The sequence below is a fragment of the Geotrypetes seraphini genome, chromosome 3 (genome assembly GCF_902459505.1).
Source record: "Geotrypetes seraphini chromosome 3, aGeoSer1.1, whole genome shotgun sequence".
Taxonomy (NCBI): domain Eukaryota; kingdom Metazoa; phylum Chordata; class Amphibia; order Gymnophiona; family Dermophiidae; genus Geotrypetes; species Geotrypetes seraphini.
Genome location: NC_047086.1, coordinates 210,460,727 through 210,477,403, shown reverse-complemented (window position 1 = coordinate 210,477,403; position 16,677 = coordinate 210,460,727). Strand labels below are relative to the sequence as shown.

At 44.4% G+C, this 16,677-nt stretch overlaps 1 protein-coding gene across 5 annotated transcripts in view; it reads left to right on the top strand.

The window, feature by feature from the left end:
- Nucleotides 1-16,677, top strand: part of DTX3 (deltex E3 ubiquitin ligase 3) — a 49,905-nt gene that overhangs the window by 29,447 nt on the left and 3,781 nt on the right. For all 5 annotated transcript variants that reach the window (XM_033939246.1, XM_033939249.1, XM_033939247.1 and 2 more), the window contains one exon: nucleotides 11,974-12,191. In XM_033939246.1, coding sequence (XP_033795137.1) covers nucleotides 11,974-12,191 — 218 coding nt within the window. The remainder of the gene's footprint in view (nucleotides 1-11,973; nucleotides 12,192-16,677) is intronic.

Genomic DNA, 16,677 nt, shown 5'->3' with positions numbered 1-16,677 from the left:
CGTCCTTATACCCAGGTCGGATGACCGATTTGCACATCAGGACTGCTACGGACCTCCATCAGAGTTTTTTCTCTGGTTTTGCCCTGCCTAGGCATAGTTCACCAATTTTTTCACAATCTGTATGTGATTTTTTTTTTTTTTTAAACAATTTTCAGTATTTTTTGCCTTGATTTTTCACAGATCAATTCGGAACTTGAGTTATGTCCATTGATCAGTGGATAGAGACAGAAAAAGACATTAATACTTAGTGATTTGACCCTAAGGTTACTGTGCAATCTTAGTATACTGAGTATTTCTTTGTCTTCCGCAGATGGTGATGGTACACTGTGCAGTTCATTGGCTACTTAGCCTCTCTAGTTCCTAAAGAAGCATATTTTGGCTTTCTTAAACCAAAATTCTTCTGACCTTAAGGAACTAAGTATGCAGGAAATAATTGAGTCTCTAAGCCCTCTCTCTTATTTTTTCCCTTAAACCGGGAGGGGCATTTGGGGTTGAGAAGCCTCCAGTTTGATTCTACTGAGGCTGATCCCTCATTTTTTTTAGCTGGAACTCACTTGAGTACAAGGAGTTCTTACTGGAGTTTACCAGTGTTTTTTGTACCAGAGGGCAATACTTGGTAACTTCAGTGTAGTAGTGGGGAAGCTGCCTGGAGCTTTCTTTTCACAAAGAATATGTCGAGAACACCATTTCCCCCCAAAGAGGAGGAAAAATGCTTGACCCGAATATAAGTCGGGTGGCTTAATAGTCAAGTACCATCCCCCATCAGGCTCTGCACCCAGCCCCCTTCCCTCCATCCCCTCCAAGGCTCTGCACCCTGTCCCCCTCCCTGCCCTGTCCGTCGTACTTCCGCTGCCAATCCCTGATGGTCCAGAGGTGCAGTGGGCATGAGCGAGCTTTCTGTGCTCCTGCCCCGCTGCTAACCCGGAGTTCTGGTTTCTTCAGCCGCTGAGTGGCACCGAGCAGGAGCATGCTTTGGCACTGAGTGGCTTCTGCAAATTCTCGCAAGAATTCATGGGAGCCAGCAAGCCGCTCATCACCGAGCAGCAGCACCAAAGTGCGCTCCTGCATGATGCCGCACAGTGGCTGAAGAAACCAGAACTCAGGGCAGCCACCGACCGACCAGGTTAGCAGCGGGGCAGGAGCGTGGAAAGCTCGCTCCTGCCCGCTGCACCTCTGGACCACCAGGGATTGGCAGAGGAGGTATGATGGATAGGGCACTGAGGGAGGCAGGATGCAGAGCCTGGTGGCAGCCTGCAATAAGTCTGGGAGGGGGGTGCTGGCGCGAATATAAATAGGGACCCCCATTTTTGGGCCCCAAAATCCTGGTTTATATTCAAGTATATATGGTATACTCTTAACTAGGATTACCAGATTTTTCCACAGAAAAACATGGACACATGGCCCTGCCCTGCCCTTTCTCGCCTCCTGCCACACCTCCAAAAAGCCACGCCTTTCTTTTCTGACCTTCAGGCCATGTCTGGAGGGCCTCTGACCATGCACATCCATGCATGCTCAGAGGCCCTCCAGACGTGGCTGGGAGGTCAGGGCTTTCTAAAACCCAGACAAACTACTGGGTTTTGGAATGTCCATTCGGGCACCCAGACAATCCTCTAAAAAGGACATATCCAGGTTTTCCCAGATGTCTGGTAACTAACTCTAACCAACATTGAATATAAAGAGTGCACTATCCTGTTAAATCCTAGCATTTCTCTAATGCGATTTTGCATACAATTTTTTTCCGTGCCGATTTTCAGATTTTGTCAGTTTTTGCAGCCTGCTGTGCTTTGCATTATGATACTTATATTCTGAAGGGAATGATACGTAGTGCTCTGCAGTGGTTGCTGCCTTCGGTATTCCACTACTTTTTTTTTTTTTTTTTTTAAACTCAAACTACAGTTTTCTTGGCACCTTTTTCTTTTTTCAAATTGGATTGTTTCTCACAGAGTTTCTCACCTTCCCACTCTAAGGGTTAGGCTGCACATAGATTTTTTTACACAGAACTGAATGCATTTCACCTGTTAATTCAGAGACTGTGCCTGAAGCAGAGAAAACCTCTGACCTACTTTTGCTACTAAGGGGTCTTACCAGTGATGCACTGAACTGATTTCCTATCATGTGTTGCAGCTTGGAGCCTTATCTGGAGCACATTGGCCCTTTTAGACATCTTGGTGCCCAAACATTCTGGGGGCTACCAGTGAGGAGCCAAGGTTCTTAGAATTTCTCTGGTAATGTCTAGAACAGGGGTGTCCAACCTTTTCGCTTCCCTGGGCTGCATTAGCCGAAAAAAAATGTTTCTGGGGCCTTGCAAACGCTGCAGCAAGACAGAGGAGGGAGCCGGCAAGACGGTAAACACCTGGGGACAGCAGAGGAAAACATTGCATCGCCCTCGACCGGGGTCGCACAAAATACTTCATGGGCCGCAGGTTGGACACCCCTGGTCTAGAAGATATTTCTGGAGATGCTCAGGTCAAGAGGTTGGAACAGGAGGTGTAGAAATCATCATCTTCCCAGTTAGGAACTGAGTCTAAAAAATTAAAAATTAATACTCAAGGGCTCATGGTTCCTGGCTATCACTGTCTAAGAAGGGTCCCCATGTTGGTGGTTCCTGATCCTGAGGCCTGCTGGCTATGCTATGCCTGAGTTGCTGCCCTTCAGGTATGTGACAGAGGCCTGAAGAGAGTTGCTGGACTCAGACTACTGCTGTTCTAGTGCTAGACCTTCTCCCAAATACCTACGCTTCTGCTGCCTGAGATGCATCTCTCCCACACAGACCTTGTTGACTGTCCAGCCAGAGTTTAAGATGACCTAGAAAGACCCTCTCTGCGTGTACGGGTCGTAATAACTTTTTTTTGTAATAGTGGAAAGTAGTCAGGATGCCTATAGAGAAAATGTGTGTTTTGCTTTCCAAGTAATTGCCTAAACACTAAAGTCTCGTACCTAATTTGCCTTTTTTGATCGTTAAATAAATGCTCTATTTTGCTAACACTGAGCCAGGTCTATTTGCTGGTTAATAATCCTATTAGCACAGGGTGTTTCGATTGGGGACCTTTGGGAATGCAGAGATTTCATAAACAAGAGTGCTAACGTATTATAAACCCTGTATTCCCTCCAGGCCATGTAGGTGTGACCCCTGATAGCCTTACCAGCATGCTTACACCATCAGAATTTTGTGTGGCTGTCTGCCATTTTATTTTCCTGCTCAGCTCTTCTTAAGCTGGCAAATGGTCTTCTGAGGCAACTTTTTTCTTTCCCCTCTCATGCCAGTTTGTATTCTCTCTCTCAGTACTACTTGGAGGATTTTTCAGCAGACTCCTCAATGAGTGTATTATTCTTGGTGGCATTCCGAAGTTGTCCACTGCCTCCTAGGCACTTTAAAAAAAAAAATAAAAATTTTCATTTTGTATGCTTCATGTATCGTCTTAATAGAACAAAACACAAAAGACTCCCCTCTCATCAATACTGGGCAGGTTTTTCAAATAATATCATATAACATTTAAAGGCTTTTAAATATTTAAATGTGCTCATAAGCTCTTCAGCAAGGCTCCACAGCAGTGGTACAACGTCACTGGAAAGGTGCTTGGATTTTAATCATAACACATTGCATGGAGCATGGATTCTCGCTTTTACTAGAGTGGCAAATGCTATGGCTCTACAAAAGCTGTTTAACAGTAGACCACTTATCTGAAAAGGTCAGTTCACGGCTCCAACACAGTCTGTTTCGCTAAGCTACATCAGGAAGCCAGAAGGATAAGCTTTTTATATTGTCTTGGCAGTCTAAGAAGTTTTTTGACAGAATTTTAACGTTCCAGGCAGCTAAACTAAATACATGGCTTGGGAAATATATACTCGAGGCTACCTCTTATGTTGACTTCAGAAAATCATTGAAGACTCGTCCGTTTGACAAGTTTTAAATCTTAAATCATGTCACTGTCTTAACGTTTATGAATTCCTACAGCTGCCCATATTCTTAATTATGCCACTGTTTTAACTTTATTAGATTTTAACTGATCTATTTTATTGATTTTATTGTATCTTAAAACATTGACTGTATGCATTTTTTTGTTGTGAACCGCTTCGAACTTCTGGTATAGCGGTATATAAGAAATAAATTATTTATTATTATTTCACCTGTGCACCATAGTGAAAAGAGAAAGGATCGAGAGGAGAACCGGGCAACTATGGACCTGTGAGTCTTACGTCGGTTCCTGGGAAGATGGTTGAAGCACTAATAAAGGATAGCATAGTGCAACACCTGGAAAACCACGACCTGATGAGAGCTAGTCAGCATGCCTTCAGGAAGGAGAAGTCATGCTTGACAAACTTACTTCAATTTTTTGAGGAGGTGAACAAACAAATCGATAACGGTGAACCAGCGGATATAATATACTTGGACTTCCAGAAAGCGTTCGACAAGGTTCCACATGAAAGGCTTCTGAAGAAACTACAAAGCCATGGAATAGGAGAGATACTAAGATGGATAGGCAAATGGCTGGAAAACAGATTGCAGAGGGTGGGCATAAATGGGAAGTTCTCGGACTGGGAAAAGGTGATGAGTGGTGTACCCCAGGGTTCGGTCCTTGGGCCCATCTTGTTCAATATCTTCATAAACGACCTGGAAGAAGAAACAACAAGTAATTTAATCAAGTTTGCAGACGACACAAAACTATGTAGGGCAGTTGTGTCACAAAAGGACAGAGAAGAACTCCAGAGAGATTTGAACCAGCTAGAGAAATGGGCAGAAAAATGGCAAATGAAGTTTAACATAGACAAATGCAAAGTGATGCACCTGGGTAAGAAAAACAAGGAACATGAATATAAAATGTTAGGTGTAACATTGGGCAAGAGCGAACAAGAAAGGGACCTGGGGGTACTGATAGACAGGACCCTGAAGCCATCAGCACAATGTGCAGCGGCAGCAAAGAAAGAAAGCAAACAGTATGTTGGGCATGATAAAGAAGGGGATCACGAGTAGATTGGAGGACATCATAATGCCGCTTTACAGAGCAATGGTCAGACAACACTCAGAATACTGTGTCCAACACTGGTCTCCCTACCTAAAGAAGGATATAACCCTACTGGAGAGGGTGCAAAGACGAGCCCCGAAGCTAGTTAAAGGTATCAAGAACTTGAGCTACAAAGAACGCCTCGTAAAACTGGGATTGTTCACCCTCGAGAAGAGAAGACTGCGAGGGGACATGATAGAGACTTTTAAAATACTAAAAGGATTCGACAAAATAGAGCAAGAAACATCGTTATTCACATTGTCCAATGTGACTCGGACAAGAGGTCATGGATTGAAGCTGAGAGGCACCAGGCCCAGGACAAATATCAGGAAATTCTGCTTCGCACAATGAGTGGTGGACACTTGGAACGCCCTCCCGGAGGAGGTCGTGATGGAGACCACCATTCCGGGATTCAAGGGCAAGTTGGATGCACACCTTCTTGCAAATCACATTGAGGGATACGAGTAAACAAGGTTTCTCAACAGGGAACACCTGGCTTGGCCTCCACGGGTGCGGGTCGCCGGACTGGATGGACCTAGAGCCATTTCTTATGTTCTTATGTTCTAGATAAGGAACAGAGAATTCTGCTCCCTGTGCTTCATTCTGCTTCTGGTGACTCTCCATGTAACTGCATCTAATAAGACATTTTGGATGCCTTTGGTCTGTTTCCTTAGCATTTTTAGTTGAGGGCTGTTAAATCTGACAGCTTCTTTGGATATTACACTTGAGCTAATCAGCCTTTTTATTTATTTTTCATCCTCTTGGTATGCTGTATTTTACAGCCTGTCTGTGTATCTTAGGTTTACCCTCCTTACTTAGGTTCTTCTTCAGCTTGGGTCAGCAGAAACACTTGTATATCTTTTGCTAGTGGAGGCTTCATTTTACCAATCATATTTTGCTCTGCCTGCATGTCTCCCTGTTTAAAAACAGTCTGCTGCTTTCAATGGTGGTTATTTTATTTTCTCAGCGTCTTGTCTTCTAATTTCAGATAAATTAAGCTTTGGCAGCAGCACCAGTGACCAGATATAAACTTTAATTTTATGCAGCTTATGCAGTTGAATATTCCTTGGTACCTTGCATGAATGCAGCTTCGTAGCTTCATTTGTGACTTCCCTACCTTATCAAGTGTGGATCTCAGTCTTACTGCTGTTACATAAGCTTAGCAGCAGCTTCAGTCTGTAGCTTGAGAGAGATTGCTTACTTTTTGCTTTCATTCTGCTTTTACTTCACCTTCAGCTGAGATTCAGCATTTTCTATACTTTTTAGCTGCACTTCTCATTCGGTCATTCATGTCTTATCTTTTATCTTTATTAAAATTTTCTATAATTCTTTGAAAACCAAATTGTTTCATCTAAGCAGTTCACATAAAATCACATTCAGAAAACATCACATAAAAATGCTAAATTATATACATACTATCAAACATAAATATAATCCTAAATATACAGACAGTTCCCGGGTTAAGAATGTCCTACTTATGTCCGACTCGTACTTACGAACCCGGGTCCTACCTCTCCCTTCCTGTGCCAACATGCCCCCTCTTCATCTCTTTCTGTCCAAACGCAATCATCCTTCTCCCTTCTGTGTCCAACGTGCTCCTTGTCATCCTTCCCTCCATTCTGCATCCCAAATTCCTCCCCCCCATGGGAGTAGGCAGGATTAACCAATAGGCCAAGTAGGCACGTGCCTAGAGCCTGAAATGGTCAGGGGGGCCCGATGAAGGAGGGCATCAACATTGTTTTTTCCAAATGGTGATGCATCCCTCCAGTATCGATCGGCAACATGCCCTTCCCCCCCATCGACGGAAAGTAAGACAAGTAAGAAAAAAGCGAAAAAAGCCAACAGGATGCTGGGCATCATAAAGAGGGGCATAACAACCAGGACGCGGGAAGTCATCATGCCATTGTATCGAGCGATGGTGCGTCCGCATCTGGAATACTGCGTTCAATATTGGTCGCCGTACCTCAAGAAGGACATGGCGGTACTTGAGAGAGTCCAAAGGAGAGCAACGAAACTGGTAAGAGGGCTGGAACACTGCCCGTACGCCGAGAGGTTGGATAGGCTGGGGCTCTTCTCTCTGGAAAAAAGGAGGCTCAGGGGAGATATGATAGAGACCTTCAAAATCATGAGGGGCATAGAGAGGGTGGATAGGGACAGATTCTTCAGGCTGAAGGGGTCAACAGGCACGAGGGGGCATTCGGAAAAACTGAAGGGAGATAGGTTCAGAACAAATGCAAGGAAGTTTTTTTTCACACAAAGGGTCGTGGACACTTGGAATGCGCTACCGGAGGAAGTGATCAGGCAGAGTACAGTACAAGGATTCAAACAGGGATTGGACGGATTCCTGAGGGATAGGGGGATCGTGGGATACTGAGAGAGGTGCTGGGATGTAACACAGGTATAGAAAGCTAACTAGGTAATAAGTATAGAAATCCAACCAGGTCGTGCATGTGCAAGACCGGAGGGTTAGGACTTCGATGGGAAGATAGGACTCAATGGGAAACCAAGGTGGCAAGGGGGCCCCTTCTGGTGACTCAGACAGGCCGTGACCTGTTCGGGCCGCCGCGGGAGCGGACTGCTGGGCAGGATGGACCTATGGTCTGACCCGGCGGAGGCACTGCTTATGTTCTTATGTTCTTATGTTCAAGCAACGTGGGTAAGAAAGGCAACGGGAACTGTAACTGTGCAAGCGGTGCTGCTTGCCCAAAGCTTCCCTCTTACGCAGCTTCCTGTTTCCGCCTGGGCACATGGTGGGGTGTGGCGGGGCAGGGGGCCCAGTGTACTTGTGTGCCTAGGGGCCCTCGATGAATTAATGCTGCCCTGCATGAGTGTTTACCTCCGCTGGCCAGCTGCCTCCTCCCAGCCGCACTTCTCTTCGTAAAGTGCGAGCAGCAGCTCCTGAATGCAGCTGACCTGGAAGAGATACACATTTCCCAAAGCTGACATTCATTCAATGCATTCAGATTAAAATGCTTTTTATACTCTGTTTCTGAGCATTTTATTTTCTCATTTGCTTTGGTCCAAGTGTCTGTTTTCTACTATTCTTGGTCTTGTTTTTCACTGTTAATGCAGGGTCTCCTGTCCATTTGATATTTTCTCTCCATGTTCAGCCTCTTTTTTTTTTTTTTTTTCCAGCATCCCCTCCCCTTGCTCCCCCATCCCCATCTTTTCTAGCATTACCCCCCTCCCCAGGCCAATATCACTCACCTATGCATTCTCCTACTCCTTCACTCTGGTCTCTTTCCCCTACCTTCCACTCCTCAATGAGTCCTGCATTTTTTCCTCATCCTCTCCCTTCTTTCTCCTTCCCCCTCCTCTCCCCTCCCTGTGGTCTTCCCTACCTCTCTTCTATTACTGGCAGTGATTAGAGCAGGCTGCTTCGGGATGGCATCAAAAGTTTTGTCTCTGCAGGGTTCCATCTATTCTGGTACAACTTCCTGTTCTGTGTCAGTGGGGCTCTGTAGAGAGAAAGTTTAGATGCCATTCAGAAGCAGCTTACTCTAATCGCTGCAGCTTCGGGTACTAGAAACCAGGTAGGCAACATATTGGGAAGGGAGATGGTGAGAGAGCAATGCAGGATCCACAGGCAGGAGAAAGGGAGCAGAAGAAGGGGAGAAAAGATAAGAGACCAGACAGGGCAAAATTTACCAATCAATCAACAGATGGGTTCCCTTTATGTAGGGACCCAGAGCAGCTAACAGTGTCATTGGTCACATGGCTACTACTTTGTGCCCTGATTGGTCCTTCAGACACAGGCCATTATACTTTGTTAGAACTCTCCAGCCTTGGCTTGGGTATACAAAATCCCATGGTTCTTTGCACCAAGGAAGTTCATTCTGAACCTCCTAAGGCATTGTTTAGCTACAGTAAAACTTTTCTAGTTACTGATACTTTTTGCTGTTTTATCTGCAGGATTGTTTATAGAAATAAATCTTGTTTTTGCTCGTTAATAAACTTTTTCAAGTTTTTATGAGTTCTGTGTCCAGGACTGGTAGAAAGCTATTACACGATATAAAGTAGATAAACTTTCAGCCTTGCATTCTCTCCCCTTAGTCCCTCCCTCCAAATTATCCTTCCTACTCTCTAGCCTGCCTCTCCACAGTTATCACAACAGCCCTACAAAATGCATAGATGGATATTATACCTTTTTTTTTTTTTCTCTCCAATACATTTTTATTGAATTTTCAACACTTATACATCAAAGAAACACAGAACAAATTGAGCCACACATGTTTGTTCTTCACAGTGGCCCCAATCAAGAACCAATAACAAATACAGTCCTCCCTCCAACAATTACAAATTGAACAAGTAGCTATGGGCTCTAGGAGGCAAATTGTCCAAAACTGGTGACCAAATCTGTACAAAGTTCTGTCATGCAGCTGGTGATACCCTCTTGTCATCTCGACGTTCCATGCGTAACAAGGCATAAACATCATTCTTCTACTCCGTCACTGAAGGGGCCCATTGCTGTCTCCAATTGCGTAAAAATGCAGTTGCGTGCCAAAAAGAACAACTGCTCAAATAAGCAGTTAGTGGCACTTATCGTGTTGGAAAACAAAAGAAAATTGGCTTGATAAGTTAAGCGCTTATGCAAAAGTCTTGAAAGAATAAAACTGCTGTAATAGTAAAGTTTTAGCAGCTTTATGAAAAGCAAAATAGGAAGGCTTCGCCCGACATACTTTAGGACAGGAGCTCCACAAGAAAGGTCCAATGAAAGAGAATGCTCTTTTCCTAGTTGATAACAACTTGATCACATCTAATCCATGTAATGCAAGAAGTCCTTTTTGTAATGACCGCAGAGTCGTTGATGGAGAATATTTGCACAATTTTTTGAAAGATATAAATAGGTTTTAACTGCTTTTAACAGTCTCAAATGATAAAAACATTTGACAGTCTCAAATGATAAAAACATTTGCCACCAAGACACCATTTGGGGCATTTAGGTAAACTGTGGCCTTTGATGTTTGAAATTTTTAATTCATTGTTTTTACATGAAATCCACATAGCAGTGAAGCTGGAATGAATCATGTAAAAAGGAGAGAGGGGTGCAGGTTGAATGGAAGGGAGAGGGGCATAGAAAGAAGGCAGTTACCATATGGAAGGGGGAGAGGCCAGACAGTGGATGGAAGGGGCAGATGCTGGATTGAAGAGACAGAGGGCAGACGCTTGAAGGAAGAGAGTGAAAAGAAGATGAAAGCAGAAGCCAGAGACAACAGTCTGCCTTTTGTGGGGAGGGTGGGGTGTTCGTTTTTTCTTTATGCCTTAGCCCTTTCTCTTACCATCATCATTCTGTGACGCATCAGACACCTTCTCCCCCCCTCCCCCGGTCACCCAGCCCCTCTGGCAAATTTAAGAACCTATTATGGCCCACGAGTCAAAAGGTTTGCCCACCCCTGACCTAGATGGTAATTATCCAGGTAGGCATTGGTGAGTGGGAACTGTCTAGGTAAAGATAGGACTAAAGTCAAAGAGGAACAGCCTCTAAGCCAATTAGTAAGACCCCTTACTACGCCACTGACTCTGAAAGAGACCAAGAAGTGGCGACATTGAGTACAAACAGTGTGCACATTAACCTTGGTTTAGGGTACTTATTGCATTAATGTTTAGCACAGGAGTGTCCAACCTCAGTCCTTGAGAGCCTCAATCTAGTCGAGCTTTTAGGATTTCTCCAATGATTATACATGCACATGCACTGCCCCTGTTGTATGCAATTAGATCGCGTGCATGTTCAATGTGGAAATCCTGAAAACTTGACTTGGCATGGGCCGTAGTTGCTCACCCCTAGTTTAGCACATGTACTGAATCCCTTGCCATAAATATCTCCACACACCACTGGAAGATTGGGAAAAAAATGGGGGGTGAGGCTGAAAAAAGATAGATGAGGTGTGAATGCCATGGGAATGGGGTGAAGGTCTGCATGAAGGTGCATGGGAAACCACCTGAGGTGGAAGGTGGATTTTTCATGCTTGGGGGAGACGCACAAAAAAATTGAAAATCTGTAGACTTCCTCCAGGGTGTAGTTTATGGATGAAGCCTATAAGTCAATACAGAGGCTCAAGTCAAAAATCTCTAGTTTGATTCTCAGGTCAGGCCGCCTGCGCCCTGAGGGCGCTGTAGAGGTAACATTCATAGCCCCTGGGGGGTATAGAGCAGTGGTCTCAAACTCAAACCCTTTGCAGGGCCACATTTTGGATTTGTAGGTACTTGGAGGGCCTCAGAAAAAATAGTTAACGTCTTATTAAAGAAATGACAACTTTGCATGAGGTAAAACTCTTTATAGTTTATAAATCTTTCCTTTTGGCTAAGTCTTAATAATAATATTGTAATTTATAGCTAAAGAGACATATGATCAAGAAACTTTTATTTTACTTTTGTGATTATGATAAACATACCGAGGGCCTCAAAATAGTGCCTGGCGGGCCGCATGTGGCCCCCAGGCCGTGAGTTTGAGACCACTGGTATAGAGTGACATTGTGCTTGTGGCTGGATTTAGAATTCATGGGAGGGTTTCATAAGGCACCCTGGTGCATATTATCCAACATCAGTACCATTACTGCAGTGACTAGGCTAGGAGCAGTGGGCAGGAGTATCTACTAAAAAAAAAAGGGGTTGGGGGGATCTCCAGGTGGATGTATATGGATGGGGGCTCATGGTGCCTGATCCCTGCACTATTTCCAGCTTGAGGTGGAAGAAAAGAATTACTGGGCCAAAGAACAAAACATAATACTACAATGTTCAAAATCACCAGTTATTGAAATAAAGCAGGAATGTCCACTGTATCTTGGATCATTATCATTAAAGTTGACCCCTATTGAATAATCTGTTTTAACAAAGCTTTACTTTGATTGTGGATCAGGAGATATTCAACTCATTGACAGCAAGACCCTTGGACTTATATTAAGAAGGAGGGATCCAGTTTGGGGGCAGCAAGTGTATTTGACAATTTATGATTTCTGTCCTCATCCTGCAGGCAGAACACCCCAATCCTGGAGTGCGGTATCCCGGCACTACCCGTGTTGCATACCTACCCGATTGTCCAGAGGGAAACAAGGTCCTGGCTCTCTTCCGGAAGGCATTCGACCAGCGACTGACCTTCACCATCGGAACCTCGATGACAACTGGAAGACCGAATGTCATCACTTGGAATGACATCCACCACAAAACGAACTGCTCGGGAGGACCCCAGTTGTATGTACCTCTACCTGCCCTGTATTTGGCTTTAAGGGGGGGGTTTTCCTTGCATACCCGTGTTTCCCTGAAAATTAGACAGTGTCATTAATTTTGGGTCCAAAAAATGCATTAGGGCTTATTTTCAGGGGATGTCTTATTTTTTTTCATGTACTACTATCATCTCTCTCTTCCTTTCCTCTCCATACCAATTCTTCCTCTTTCCTTTCTTCCCCCCCCGCCATGTGCAGCATCTTTCCTCCCCTCTCACCCATCCCTCTGTGCAGCAGAACCGCACCGACCCTCCCACCGTGAGACTGACATACCTCTGCTCTGAGGCCTCCAAAAACAGCGATGGCAGCACTCTGAATGGACTGCTTTGCGGTCTTCTCTGCCAGGGCCGGGCTTTCCCTCTGTAGCAGTTTTCTATTCCTCCCTCCCATCCCCTGTGCATCAGAATCCCACTGTGATGTGGCAGAGGGAAAGCCCCCAGTGGGGAAGACCACGAAGCAGCCCGTTCAGAGCGCTGCCGCTGCTTTAGGAGGCCTCGGAGCGGAGGTATGTAAGGTCTCACTGGGGTGGGGTCGCTGAATTGGCGAATCCTATTTTTTCGGCAAATCGGCCAGCACCAGTGTTGGGGATCAATCTTAACTAGGGCTTATTTTTGGGATAGGTCTTATTTTCGGGGTAACAGGGTAGTACTGTAGGCAGGTGCAGATGTGCTCCTACATATTATTGACCTGACCTGTTAGAGGAATTCTGTGCAAAAAATATTAAAAATTCTGCTCACAATATTTTAAAACTCTGCATATTTCATTTGCAATTGCTTTTTGTGCCAGATTCCCCCATCACAAGGCCTGATGTTCCCCACTCGGCTCTCTCTCTCTTCAGGCTTCACCTTCCCCAGCTCTCTAATACTTAGCTTGCACTTCTCTCTAGGCTTGACATCCCTCTGCCCTCTTCAACCCCCAGCTTTCTCTCTGCCTCTCCAGGGTGGATGCCTTCTTTGGTTTTTTTTCTCTCTGCTCATTATTTCTCCTGTGACCCTCATCTTTCTTTCCCTCCTTGTTTTCTTTCCGTTTCCCTTCCCAAGCACGATTCCAGATCTCCATCCCTCAGCTTCCACCTTCTCTTTAGCACCTAGCAAGACCCCTGCTCTCTCTTCCTGCCCTTCCCCTGTAACATACCCTCCCAGCTTGTCTTCTCTTCATCCCAGTCACTGTAACCTTTTTACCCCGCTTCACTCCAGTCTCCTGGAAATAGGAGGAGGAGGAAAGTGACTCATAGGACATGTTCTCTTCCTTTTCCACCTGAAGTTCAGCTGCTGATTTGAACCAAATGGAAAACTGGATAAGTCACTTGGTTCAACTCTGCCCAGTATCCGACTGCTGTGGTGGAAGAGGAAGAGGATGCAGCCAGTCATATGCAGCCACTTTCTTCCTCTTGAGAACAGCATGGAAAGAAACCATGTGAGCTGCTGCTTCCTGATCCTTGTGCAAAATCCAAAGAATTGGTTATTTATTAACTGCCTTTATAAAGAGATTCACCCAAGGCAGTTCTTCTATACCAGCATTCTTCAATGCAAGGCTTGAGGGTCAGTGGCTGTGCCCATTCATACTCTGATTCTTCCCTCTCTCCTTAAAGAATGACATGGGGATGGTTTCCCGTGGTTATCCGTGGGGACGGAAACGGTGATGAATTCTGTCACCGTGTCATTCTCTAAGGTTTGACTGGGAGTGTCTAACCTTGCATCTGTGCTCCAGGCTATCTAGTATACAGTTTGGGTTTAACCTGGTTAAACTTGTAACCTTCTTGATTTTGTTAAGAGAATCTGGAGCAGTTAGCCTTCCATTAGCTCAATAGCAGGATTCTTAACCCCTCTATAACAGATCGCCTAAATTCATAGAATACTATCCTTTACGCCTGGAAGTGCAAACCTAATCATTGTTCTGAAATTATGCAGTAAAATAGCTTAGCACGTAATGGCAAGGGAGCTTTCATGGAGGGAGTGTCGGAGCAAATCATAAACTTGGCTGACATTTACACATGCAGTATGTGCTTAAATGCCGCATTAAGGTGTGCCCATTTATGCTAGCCATAGACCTAATGTAACTGTGCATGCCTAAACTTGGTTCTGTTACACATGAGTCCATACGTTAGGTGATCAATCCATGCTCATGAACCACTTGCAGAAAGGTATTAATCACCTCTTTCATCTCCTTTTCCACCACCAGTGGAGTATACCTCCCTCTTCAGTTTGTACCAAAGCAATGGAGCTTCGTTGTAACAGGGAAGTTCCCTGGAAATAAAATGCATTTTTGTTCTGCTCTGTAACTTATGAAAAAGAACACCTATTAGCATGAACTTGCAACATAGTTGTATCAATGAAGCAACTAGCACTAACACATAAGGACCTGCAAATCTCAATAACTCAGTACTTTATGTACTGTAAGTTAATCATACATGTTCATCCAACTGACAGGAAAAGAGCTGTCTAGTTTTCAGTGTGATCACAATGATTGACACTCTTCTGCAAGTGGTTCGCGAGCAGGGATTGATCACCTAATCTATGGACTCATGTGTATACTAACAGAAACAAGATTAAGAGCAGGTAAACAGGTAAGAGCATAATCTTTAAGTACGCTGATTATGCTGCTCGTATAACAAGTTGGCAATCCGCTGAAATTTGGCGTCTCAATTTAGACAGCCTGTTTTAAAAATTGCTTCCTAAAATATTTGGACCTGGCTAGGGCTCAGAATGGGATGGAATGAAGTATTGACAGTTGTATGTAGAGGGTTGCAGTAGTCTTAGGTGCTTAGGGAAATAGGTAGCATCAGTTAGGGCTGGCCCATCTGGGAGCAGGAAGAAGCAGTGGCTAATCTTTGCTGTAAGAGATTGAAAGCAGAAAGTGCCTTCAGAGCAGAAGGAGACACCACTGGGAAAGAGTGACATGGCCCCCTTTTCTAACATGAGCCCCTGTCTGGTTGCAATGTGGCATTGGTTAGCGAAGGCCTTCAAAGAGTGTTGCCCCAGGCGAGAGAGTAGCAGCTAGAGTTGCACAGGGACAGAAATCCCACCCATCCCTGCCCGTCCCCATAAAAAGCAGTTTCTTTTGTGTTTGCGCTGCTGTTTTCCTTGTGGAATCTCTTTGGAACCCATTTTTTGTTTTCTGTTCAGGTAATTAACTTATAAAACCCCTCTTTTACTAAGGCTGACGTATCCATTATATTATATGGACAAACCCTGCTTCCAAAGCCTTCCATCCCCGTGGGAGTCCCGTTGGCTAGAGGTGGGTCCCCGTGGGAGTCCTGTGGGTTAGCGGGACCTCCACGATCCCCGTTCCCGTGCAGACCTCTAGTAGCAGTAACAGGCGTTGACTGATCATTTGGAACAGTGCTATCTGGGCCTTATAACTGGGATATAGGCAGAGAGATAAAGCAACCTTTCCAGGTCACACCATGAGTAGATCTCTGATTTCACTGTGCATAGCACTTCAGGTCAAGACATTGTTACCTTTGTATGAATAGGAAAAAAGATTATAGTAAGTGGTTTAATTTAATTTAATACATAGGAACAAAGGTGAAGAGGACAATTAATAGCTGGGTAATGGCTTTAGTAGTTCTAGAAATGCCAAGTGGAAACCCAATCTTTTTGGGTGAAAATTGTAGACTAAGTCCCTAATTCTATAAAGTCTGCCTAACGTAATTGATCAGTAGGCTTAATCGGTGCCGATATTGGCACTCAACACCTCCAATCGACTTTAATTGGACTTAATTGAAAGTTAAGTACCTAACTCAAAAAACTTGATTCTGTAAAAAGAAGGCACCTAACCCAAAGCGCCTACACTAAAAGTGGGCATGGTTGGGGCAGATCATGAATGCGTTTTTGATTTAGGTGTGTCTTTGTGAATTAGGTGTCGTTAGGCGCTTAGCTTTAGGCGAAGAAAACATTGGCATAAATCGGGGACACCTAAATGTTAAGACACTGGGTACCGAGCATGATTCTATAATAGAAACATGATCGCAGATAAAGGCCAAATGGCCCATCCAGTCTGCCCATCTGCAATAATTGTTATCTCTTCCTTTCTAAGAGATACCATGTGCCTAAGTTTTTTTTTTTATGGAAGGGGTACCGATATCAGTGCCTAACTTTAGGTGGACTTTATAGAATTAGGGAAGTGTCTCTCAATCTTTCTCAAGCTGGGGCACACTAAAGGTAGTGGCCATGGCTCAAGGCACCTGGAAGTGTGCGGACGTCACCGTTGATGCCATTATGCAAATGCGTCCTTTAAAGATATTTCTTAGGCCTTCAGCGTCACCACTCAGAACTCAAACTTATCACTGTTCTGAGCTTTACGTGGCAAATCGTCACTGGGTCTAATTTTTCATTTTAGCTTCTATCAAGAGCTTTAAATACTTTAAATACTTATAATTTTCTATAGTTTATAATTTAATTTAATTTCATTTCACTTAGCTTATATGTTGCTGTACTGTCTCTTTTTAGAGA